Genomic DNA, 11,090 nt, shown 5'->3' with positions numbered 1-11,090 from the left:
TTGATAAAAGGTGGAGATTATGAAGATGGCATTACGCCAAGGCTACTAGAAAGCAATTAAAAGATGAAAAAAGGAAGGGAGCCAAGGATGAAGGGTGGTCAACAAAAGAATGGTGGCTCCAAGGGCTGGAAAATTCTTTTAGAGTGACAAATTTTTTTTTAGATAAGACAGTTAAAATTTGTTTCATCTTTCAGTCATTGCCACTCATATGACTTCAAGCTTTTTTCATTTGTTTTTCCTCTGGATCAGAGATTAAATTTTTTATCCAAGTGGTTGGCACTAGTCATGGTTCAGTGCTAACAACCAGAGCCAGAATAACACTTGCCCTGGTGTAAGGGGACACTAGGATAAACTAGTGAAGGTTTTGGCTGCTGCCTGGGGTCTAAAGGGAGACCTCAGACTAGGTAAGGTGTGGGAAAGGGCTCAGAAATACTAGATAGCATCTGTGATGCTACACCAAAAGCCACTGAGGGGGTACCTTTGTTTCCAATGCTTATGGGGAGAAGGGAGGGGGGGTATTTACAGAAAGGAGAACAATACCCTTCCCGCCCCAAAGTTAGAAGAACTTGATGTTGTTTTTAATGCGATGTAGTTCACCCTGGGTCCACAGTAAGTTTTCACTGCTGTGGGTTGCTGCAGAGTTAAGATTGTCATTCTCCTGGACTGTAGGTTGGTTCACAGCAGACATCATAGTGTAGTTGTTGAGCATGAGTTCATTGGGGTCATCTGTCTGACCTGGAACCCTGCCCAGCGGATATTTACTCCAGTCTACATCATCTGTGCAAAGCTGCCAAGCAGAACCCTTCAATGCAGCCTGCTTTTCAGCTAGAACCTCAGGTCTCTCCCTCATGCGGGACCTCCGTACCGATTTTGGGTCATAGTCTGTCTTGGAATAAAGCTCTTGCAACTCAGTGTCTATCTCCTTCTCTTCCCCTGGTTTGCAACTGCTTCTCCGGTCAGCCAGCATAGTCTGCCTCACTTGCCACTGCAGATCTTCCAAAGTGTAGACAGGCCTCCTCATAGGCAAAGAGCCGTCCCTGGACCTGGGGTTGGTATTGGGGTTGCCGCCCTGGGTGTAGATGGTACAGAGACACAGCAGGTTCTCCTGAGTTTCCAGGGGGAAGGCTGGCTCCATAGTTTTGAGGAGCAGTTGAAGGATAGGGAGAGTAGCCCAGCAGGCACAATCCAGGCAGACATCAAGCACTTGGGACCAATCCAAGGAGAAGTTGTGGCATACAACCTTCCATGTTTTCCTGATGGCACGCTGGCTAGAAGTGAAGTGGTCTACACAGGAGCCATAGACTATTAGCAGTTCATTTATCCAACTGATGAGGTAGGCTGGCCGGATCCCTGTGTCCCCAGATTCTGGAAGCAATGATAGCATCTTCTCCAAGATAGCTTGGGTGAAGGGCTGGGATTCTAAGCCCTTCAAAAGAGGCTGCCAGAAGTGGGAAAAGGACCGGGCCAATGTAAGGTTGTTCAGATTCACGGTTCTTGTTTGCTGAATCTGCAAAGTTTCCAGCTGCTCTGCTGTGGGAATGAGGAAACCATCACTGAGCAGAATGTCCACCACAACAGTCCCGTGGTCCTGGGTCAGCTTCTTCATTTTTGACACTATCCACTCCACCTCAGTGGATGAGTTTCCCCAAACTTTGATGGCCTTGGGCAGCTGTCTCACCTCTCGGAGCACTCTAAATTGCTCTTCTTCGAAGGATACTAGCACCCTCCGTATCTTCTCATGAAGTTCTCTTTCTCTCCTGGCCTCTTTAGAGAGGTGATCCTCCACGTGAGGCTCTGCCCGCTCTTCCCCATCTGTCTCTGTCTCATGGAAATCCATTTCTGAGTCCCAGGGCTCAGAGAGATCATTCCCTAATTGGCGGCACCAGTAGGTTCGCCGAAGCCAGTCCAAGACAAAGTCACAGCCTCTTCGACAAGTATTCAGCCTGGGAAGTTTCCTGTGTGTGAAGTCATGGCGAAGGTTCACGATCCACTCAGGGATGTCCATGTCATGTGCCAGACGTCTCAAGGGGATATTGACGAGCTTCTGTTTGGGCTCAGTTATGAGATTCACAAACCGGACCAGCGCCATGCCATAGAGAAAGACCAGTTCTTGGGAGCCCACAGTGTTGTTGGCTTCCATGACTTTGCATCTTACCAGATCTGCTGTGCAGGCCACAGCCAGGGGAAGGTTGTTGCCGCAACGGCTCTTCCAGGCTGTCACTCGGTCCAGAGCATGCTGTTGCAGTTTCGGGTCAGAGGAGAAGAAGTAGGCCATTACCTGGTCCCACTCCGCCTTGCTACGCCAAGGCACCACACTGCGGCTCCTGGTGGCCTCAGGCTCAGGCTCCCTAGTCTGGGGCCTTGGTGCTGGTGCTGGTGCTGGTGTTGGTGTTGGTGTTGGTGTTGGTGTTGGTGTTGGTGTTGGTGTTGGTGCTGGTGCTGGTGTGGGGTTCGCAGGCGTCTGTTTAGTTGACCGGATAACCGACACTGTGGCTGACCGGATAACTGACACTGTAGGCGACCGTTCAGGTTTTGGGGCCACCTGTGACTGTACCAGTGGGGCTGGTGCCGGGCTTTGTACTGGAGGTGCTGGTGGTGCCCGTGCCTCTGCTAGTGCCGGAGAGGGAGCTGGTGGGGCTTTCGGAGGAGGGGCTGGTGCTGTGGGAGCTGGTGCCCTCACCTTCTTCCGGCGGCGGCGTGCTTGGGCCCAGAAGTCGTCTTTTATGTCCATGCTGGCCTTTGAACTGGTCACTGGCGAACTGGCCACCTGGGGAGAAACCGGGAGCGGAGTCTCCGCTGCTGGGGGAACTGTCGGAGGAGCTGCTTCTGTCACCACCGGGGGCCGAGGACGAGCAGCTGGACGAGGACGAGTCGCTGTTGCACCTGCTGCCTCCCTGGGGCGAACCCCAGCCCGAGAACCTGCTGTAGCTCGGGGGCGTGGCCCTACCTTAGAGCCCCTGGTCATCACAGTGGGGGGCCGCTGCCTGGCTCTCCCACGCTGGGAGCCACTGCTGCCACTACTGCTGCCACCACCACCACCCTCGGCACCTCCGCTGCTGCTACTGCCCGGGCTGTTCCCCCGCCGAGGACTGTTGAGTTGCCGCGGGCCTCCACCACCGCCACCACTGCCCCCACCGCCTCCTCCACCGGGACTATTCATCCGCCCTGGGCCTGGGCTGTTCCCTCGCCGGGGACTGTTCACCTGCCGCCGCCGCCGAGGTCCGCCGGCCAAAGGGGACCGTCTCCGCCGCCGCCGCCAATGCCACACTCCGCTACCCGGGCCGTCTGCCCACAGCCGCCTCGGCCGCCGCCGCCGCCAATGCCACACTCCACTACCCGGGCCGTCCAGCCGCCGCCAAAGCCACACGCCACTACCGCCCGGGCCCTCCACCCGCTGCCGCCTCAGCCGCCGCCGCCAGTACCAGATCCCTCTAGCAGGGTAGCTGTTTGGTCGCGGCCGCCACTGCCGCCGCCGCCTCCGCCAACACCGCCGCCGCTGCCCCGGCGGTCCGCCCGCCGCTGCCGGCCACCTGCTCCGGGAGGCTGCAGCCGCCTCCGTCTCCGCCAACGCCGCCTCCAAACACCGCTGCCGGGGCCGTCCGCCCGCTGCCGTGGCTGCCGCTGGCCGGGGTCCGCCCGCCGCCGCTGTTACCGCTCCCTCCGCCCAAGGCGCCCAGCCCGCTCCCGCTGTAAGCGGTAGCGGGAGGGATGGATAGGCCTAGCTGGTTACACTCTGGACCAGGCCCGAGGGGCGATGGGCGGGGCTGGGAGGAGGGAGGAGGGAAGACTAGGACACGGGAGCCCCCTTGTGGTTGGAGCTCTTACTGTACACTGCGGCACTTCTCGCCAGCTGCCTCTGCCGCAGACCCCCGCCCGACACCGGCCACCGCCTCAGGGACGCTGCCGCCCACTGCTGCTGCCAACGCCACCACCGCTGGGACACCACCACCGCCGCCTCAGCTGCTGCAGCTGTTTCACGCCACTGTCTCCACCAGGAACTGTGCCTGTCTCTGTCCAACACGGTCAGTCAGGAGCCCGAGAACCGCCGAATGCGAGGAGCCAGCTGAGAGAGAACCATCCAGCCTGCCGCCAACCCCGCACTGCAGAGCAGTCAGACAAAGAGCGGAAGCGCCTCCACGTAATTCCGTTGGGCGGGAGGGGGCGGGAGGGGGTGGGGCAAGGGAGGGGCAAGACATGTGATTGGCTGGGCAGCCTGAGTGAGCTTCCCCCCACACTCTTCCTCCCCCCCAGCCCCGCCCATTGGCCAAGCAAGTCCCGCTAATCTTTGCTCCAGGTGACAGCCCCTTCTCCCTTTGAATGTACCCATTGTGACTCCCCTTCCCATCTTCCCTTCTTCAGGCTACACTCACCCACCTTCTTTAATTAATTTTCATTTGGCTTGAACTCTAGGGCTTTTACCAACCTGATTGCATATTGTTTTAATTAGCATTTGTATAGTGTTTTTAAGGCAAGATGCTTTACAAATGTTATCTTTCTATTCTCACAATAACCTTAGAAGCTACTATTCTCATTTTATAGCTGAGGAAACTGAGATTAAAGGACTTGTCCAGTCCCACAGCTCGTGCCTGAGATAAAATTTGAACTCAAATCTTCCTGCCTGCAGGCTAGCTCTAGCCTCAGCGCGTTGCCTAGCAACCCTGAAAAGGGCCTCTCAGCACAGCCCCGAGTCCAAGATGACAGGAGCTTTTCTGACTGCCACATCACATGTTGACTCACTGCAAGATTTCAGCGTTCTAAAACCCCAGATATTTTCCAACCTGATAATAATGCCTCCCCCCATCTTGTTCTGGTGAAATGAAGGTTTTTATACCCAAATATAAGAACTTAGATTTATCTTCTCTTGAATTTCTTCCTTTGAAATACAGCCCAATCCTCTCACTTCACATGTGAAACAGCAGCAAACAAAATAAGACTATATTCAAATAAACTCCATTGAAATATGAAGTGTTCACGACTGCAAGGCACCATTATGCCTCTGAGATGCTGGGGATGCAGAGAGAAATACAAAATGCCTGCCTTCAGAGAGAGCATTTTACTGAGGGCCACATGTACATAGACTGGAAAATAAAAGGTGGTTTGGGGAGGGGGAGAAAAACCCCAACTGGGGCAGAGACTGGGGAAAGACCTGGAGAATTAAAGCTGCTAGTGCTGTGGGATGTTAGAGGTGGAAAAGATCAATGAAGGAGTTTGGTACAGTTCGGAAATCATTTGATGATTGGAAATTAAGAGGGGTGGATTCCAGTTCTGGCAATGGCTACCTGTGGAGCCAGGGGCAAGTGACTTGCTCTTTCCAGACCTCTTTCCTTTTCTGCAAAATCAGGGAATTTGACTTCTGTGTAGGTTTTTAGCCCCCCCCCCTTTTTTTTGTCATGGACCCTTTGGCAACCTGTTGAAGCCTAAGGACCCCTTCTATTATATTCTTTTGAGATGAAAAACATAAAATAGCTAAGATTACAAAGGAAATTAGTTACATTGAAATAGTTATTGAAGTATTAAAAATTTACACCCTTAAAAATTTACAACCATTCACCCCTTCTAGATTAAGAACCTCTGAACTAGAGGATCTCTAAAGTTCCTCTGAGTCCTAACATTTTAAATTCTACTATGGAAGTAGTCAAGGATGGTGGGATGGAACTTGACCTGAGTCTTGGGATGGATAAGCTTTGGATAGGTGAAAGGTATCTTAGCCAATAGGAAAAACTATATGAAATTATGGAGATGATGAACTTCATATGAATACAAAAGAAACAGTGAGACATTGAAGGATTTTGAGCAGGATCATAATATGATGAAAGCAAATTTTAAGGAATATTTGTCTAGATATGGTATGTAGGTTGGATGAAAGGAGGCAGACACTAGAATCAAGGCCAACTAAAAAAGTTGTTGTTGGGTATGGATAGATACGTAATGCTAAGAGATCAAACTAGGGTAATATGGTAAAAAGGGAAGAGAAGTGGGCAGCTGGGTGGCTCAGTGAATAGAGAGAGTCAGGGCCTAGAGACAGGAGGGCCTAGATTCAAATCTGGCTTCAGACACTTCCCAGCTGTGTGACCCTGGGCAAGTCACTTAATCACCATTGCCTAGCCCTTACCACTTTTCTGCCTTGGAACCAATACATGGTATTGATTCTAAGTGGAAAGTAAGGGTTTTGAAACATTTCAAAGGGAAGAATTGATAGAACTTGATAGTGACCAATTAATTAGGTAGGGAAGATGAAGGAGAAGTCAAAAATGACTAATATTTCAAGTGCAGGAATTGTATTTGACAGTTATAGGGGGAAAGAAAAGAAGGAAATGGTTTTGGAAGGAAAACGCTAAATCCAAAAATGAACTTCTTAATATATGAATTAAGTGAGACATCTGATTAGCAAGTAAAGATATGGAACTAGAGCTCAGATGAGAGAATAGACCTGGAAAACATGATTATATTAGGCTGAGGATGTTTGGTGAATTCCTTAGAGATTATATAGTTCACCATCTTGGTTTTTAAGATAAAGAGAAAACCTCAGAGAGGCTCTCATCTCCTGGCAAAATACTTGCCCAAAGTTAGACAACTAGTTGTCACAGTCTTTTGGAACTGAAAGAGTTTCATAGAAGAATTAAATGGGACATTCAGTGCTGGAAGTAGTAGAATCTTTTATTTGGCACCCTTATGGAAATGATGATCCTGTGGCTTAAGTGGGAGACCCTCTTCGGAAGGGAAAGCAGAGACAAGATAAGGGTATTAGGATATCCCAATAAGGATCTCACACCAGGGTCAGAAATGACACCTGCAAATTAGGGTAGCTCTCTTTAACCCCCCTTCAGACAAAATAAACATTTTTGCAGAGTAAACAGGTAAGGATTAAGTGACATGCCCAGGGTCACAGGGGTAGTAAATGTCTGACTCTGGGTTGGGCACACTATCCTCTAGCTGCCCTAAAAACTTCTATTTTTCTATTGATGTTAGATGCTTCCTTAGATGATCAGAAACTTCTATAATTTCTGTTCACTTAATTTGATAAGCATCTCTCTAGGTAAGGGTAATTGATGAAGTTTTTTTTTTCTTTTCCTCTTCTTATAACTATTCTAATTCCATCGCTGGGAGATTTACTTTCAAACTGTTTCCTCTAGCTCTTTTCCCTGTTTTTTCTCAAATAGAATCTTTTTTTTTCTTTTGTGATAAGTTCTAGTCCCTTTATTAAAGCCATATTGGCTTCTAGCTTAGTGTTAGGCTCTTTTCCTGTGTGCCATTAATTTCAAAGTACATTTGCTTCGCTCTGCTATGCAAATTGTCTCTCTGACAGCTAAGAATGATTAAATCTCCTCATTAGGGAAAATATTCTTTGTGACAGGAAATGTCATCTCAGAAAAGAAACATTGGGGCTTGAACTGTCTTGGTAGTACTCATTTTACCATCTAAGACATTTTGAAAGGTATTTTGTGTTTTGTTTTTTAAAGAAACAGTGTCATCTTTATTCCGAAGCAGATCAAGAAAATGAGGTGTCTAGAAATTATCCACAAAAAAACCTACAGAAAAAGAAGAGGAGGAAAAGTAAAAACCACTTTATAAGCTCAGGGATTCCTTGTCACAACTCAAACTCATACTGATAAGCTGGATCCTCCAGAGCTAAACTGGCTAGCTTTAGCTCCCTTTCAGGGTTCTAGGAGTTCCTCTGATGGGGCAGTGGGAGTGTCTTTTTAATTCTATTAGCTCAAGGCTCCATTCTGATGTGTTTTCTCTAATATGTTAATGACCAATTATGGTTATTTTATATTTTATATATATATTTATATTATATATATAATTAATATTACTTATTACATAGGGGTTGCCTGCAACCACTTATTAATATAGTCGTGGGTGGACACCTGAGAAGGGGATTGGAAACTGAGGGAAAATGGGTAAAGGGGAGAGAGGGAAAGAGACAAAGGAATAAAGACTCAGAGACAAGAAGTTAAAAAACATGGGTTCCATGGTGCTTGCTCCTCTGATGATATTGAGAGAGAGGGATCTGAACATGTCCCCAAACTTTTCTTGGAGAATTGTGGGATGTAGCTAATGAACATGTGACATGGCATAGGATTTAACTTTGGTTCAATTGACAATCATGTAATCATAGAGGAGGAGGTTAATCAAACATGTGACTTGGTAAGGAATGTGGTCTGACAAGGAGGTGGTTAGGACCCTGTGGCAGCTAACACCCTGCCTGGGAATTCTTTTGACCTTTGGACTGAAGATTTGGAAATACAATGACCAATAAGTAACCATGTGTCTGGTATATGAGCCCTTAGGGTACAAAATCAATACATCAGTAATACTTTCAAAATGAGAATATACCTGGGATGCTACATATCCCCCTTTTTGTTTAAAAATTAAGATGAGAGTGTATAATAGTAAAAAGGAATTATAAACTAAACAAAACAACAATAAATATATCAAAAGTAAAAGAAAAATAAAAAATGAATTTTAAATCAAATAGCAAAAGTAAATTAAAAAGTTTATGTAAGACCAATTATGTGTGTGTGTGTGTGTGTGTGTGTGTGTATAATGACCTTAACTCACAAGTGATCCTGAATTAATGTGATATCAGTCCACAGTCCTGTTTGACAGGTGCATTAATATAGCATTTTACCCATACTCAGCCAGGACTGTAGGATATTGCCAGACCTTTAAATCAAAAGAAAGGACTGTAGTTTGAGTTGAGAGGGAAGTCTTTCCCTTAGTCTGATTATGCAGTCTTAGGAACATTGAAGTCAAGATGCCAGTCACATAAAGATTTGTTTGGAACTTTGGTATCAGGCGGTCCTCTGTTTGAGGGAATCAAAACACTGCCTCCTTTTACCTCCAATAAGACATTAGCAAGTGACATCTATCCATCTCTTATGGATTTTAGGTCTCTCTAGATCTTGGGTTTTCTGGCAAAGTGCAATGTCTCCATTGCAATCCCTTCTTCTGCAATCAGACACTCACATTAGTCCCATGAGGTTAAACAAATGCTTGCAGGTTTCTATAGTCTCAAATTTTGGGGTTAAGCATATATATTAAAGCTTATAGATATGGTAAACGTATCCTTCAGGATCAAAATATTAATGCTGCTTTCAATGTACTTCAAGTACTTATTACTTTACTTTATTACTTATTAATTCAATTATTACTGTTCCAGGATCATTTAACCAATTGACATTTTATTCAATTGGATTTTTATGAATGGATATTTTAGGGACAGCTAGATGGCTTAGTGGATAGAGAGTCAGGCATAAAGAAGAGAGGTTCTGAGTTCAAATATTATCTCAGACACTTCTTAGCAATGTGACCTGGGCAAGTCACTTAACCCCAATTGCCTAGCCCTCATCACTTTTCTGCTATTACTTGATATCCCTTCTAAGATGGAAGAAAGTTTTTTTTTTAATGGATATTTTACTGAGAAAGTAGAGCAAAAACACTTCCTACCTCTATAAAGGGTTGGGGGGGGGGTACTCTCTCTATACAACCAGTTCCTACAGTAAGATGAGTTCAAACATAATGAGTAGTCTTTCAAGTGCTACATGGTTAATGGATAAAATTATTCTATTGCTTACAAAACTGACATCCAAGCTGCTAATTTAATTCATGGCTATCTAGATTGTTGGACTCTTCTCCCTAGACTTGGCTGTGCAAATTCTGGTATGGGGGCTCTAGTTCCCAGATATTTCCAGATCTCACAAAATAATAATCTAGTGTGTTCTATCATCAGTGTATATTCACAAAAGAGGTGTTATGTTCAGGGCACGATGGGGAGATGGGCTGCTAGAAGCAGTAAAACTGATGCTATTACGACTACTACCAAGAGACAGCATTCGTTGCCTCAAGCACTGCCTGGAAAGAGAGGTCTATCAGCCTGGCATGTAGCCTTTTGCAAGCATATCCAATTTTGACTCAGTACCAGAAAGCCTTCCCCCCTCCCCCCCTTTTCCCACTACATGGTAAAGAGACAGAATAGTCACAGATTACTTGCACATACAGACTCCCAAGTGTACATTGAAGTATCAGTGAGAACACCCAGCACTTATTCATAGGGTCTTCGATATCATCGGCTAATTGTCACATTTATATCCTTAAATACTCTACCATGAAAGGCTACAAAGGCAGCCTATAAAAAGTTGCTGAGAAGTTATCTATGCAGCATTACAGGTGAATTGGATGGAGCATAAAAACAGGATGTTTTGGTTCCTTTAGGAATAAAGCATGCTGAATTGTCCTTTTAGACCAGGGGGTCCCAAACTTTTTACACAGAGGGCCAGTTCACTGTCACTTAGGCCGTTGGAGGGCCGACTATAAAAAAAACAACTGTGAACAAATCCCTATGCACATGGCACATATCTTATTTTAAAGTAAAAAAAAATGGGAACAAATACAATATTTAAAATAAAGAACAAGTAAATTTAAATCAACAAATTGACCAGTATTTCAATGGGAACTATAGACCTGCTTTTGGCTAATGAGATGGTCAATGTCCAGTTCCATATTTGTCACTGCTAGCCATAACAAGTGTGCATCAGTCTAGACCTGGTTGAAGATTTCAGATGTTTCATTCTGGAAAAAGTCTGTTCACAGACATAAGTGCTACCAAAGATGGTTGCCATTTTGAGTGCATGGTTCCTGAGATTAGGATATGTCTCAGAGGGGAGAGATTCATAGAAATTAGGCAAGCTGCTTGACTTTGAGGTATAATTCTGCAGTTCAGCCATTTGGCAAATTGTACCCACATTTTCAATGTCAATAGAAAATGGGTTATGGAAAAGCTGTATGTCCTGTTCATGGAGATGAAACTTTAAAAATCTGAATTGGAATTCCTTTTGCAACTTTTCCAGGGAATCCACACGTGTTTCTTTTGGGAATGCAATCAAGGGTTTTTCTGCTAACAGGTTTTGAGGTAAGGGGAGATGGCAGAAATTTTCCTCCTTTACTTGTTTGATAAGGAGGCCTAATTTTACTTCAAATGCATATCACAGATGAGCTTCCCTTTTTCTTGAAATTGTTGCTTGTTGGTGGATGAGGCAGTGTATGGCTATTGAATGAGAATGGTTACGTTTGTCCATCTCTTGGTT

General features: G+C 46.0%; 1 protein-coding gene across 1 annotated transcript; it reads right to left on the bottom strand.

The window, feature by feature from the left end:
- Positions 1-556: 556 nt before the first annotated feature.
- Positions 557-2,005, bottom strand: LOC100027836 (ribosomal biogenesis protein LAS1L-like). The gene has a single exon (XM_016425505.2). The coding sequence runs from the start codon at positions 2,003-2,005 to the stop codon at positions 557-559; it is 1,449 nt and encodes a 482-aa protein (XP_016280991.2).
- Positions 2,006-11,090: the final 9,085 nt, after the last annotated feature.

The sequence above is a fragment of the Monodelphis domestica genome, chromosome 5 (genome assembly GCF_027887165.1).
Source record: "Monodelphis domestica isolate mMonDom1 chromosome 5, mMonDom1.pri, whole genome shotgun sequence".
In the NCBI taxonomy this organism is placed as follows: Eukaryota; Metazoa; Chordata; class Mammalia; order Didelphimorphia; family Didelphidae; genus Monodelphis; species Monodelphis domestica.
Note: the sequence above shows the minus strand (reverse complement) of the source record. Positions and strands in the feature narration are given on the sequence as shown.

Excerpts from the sequence above, each read along its gene's own strand:
- LOC100027836 (XM_016425505.2), bottom strand. The coding sequence starts at position 2,005 with ATGGACATCCCTGAGTGGATCGTGAACCTTCGCCATGACTTCACACAC.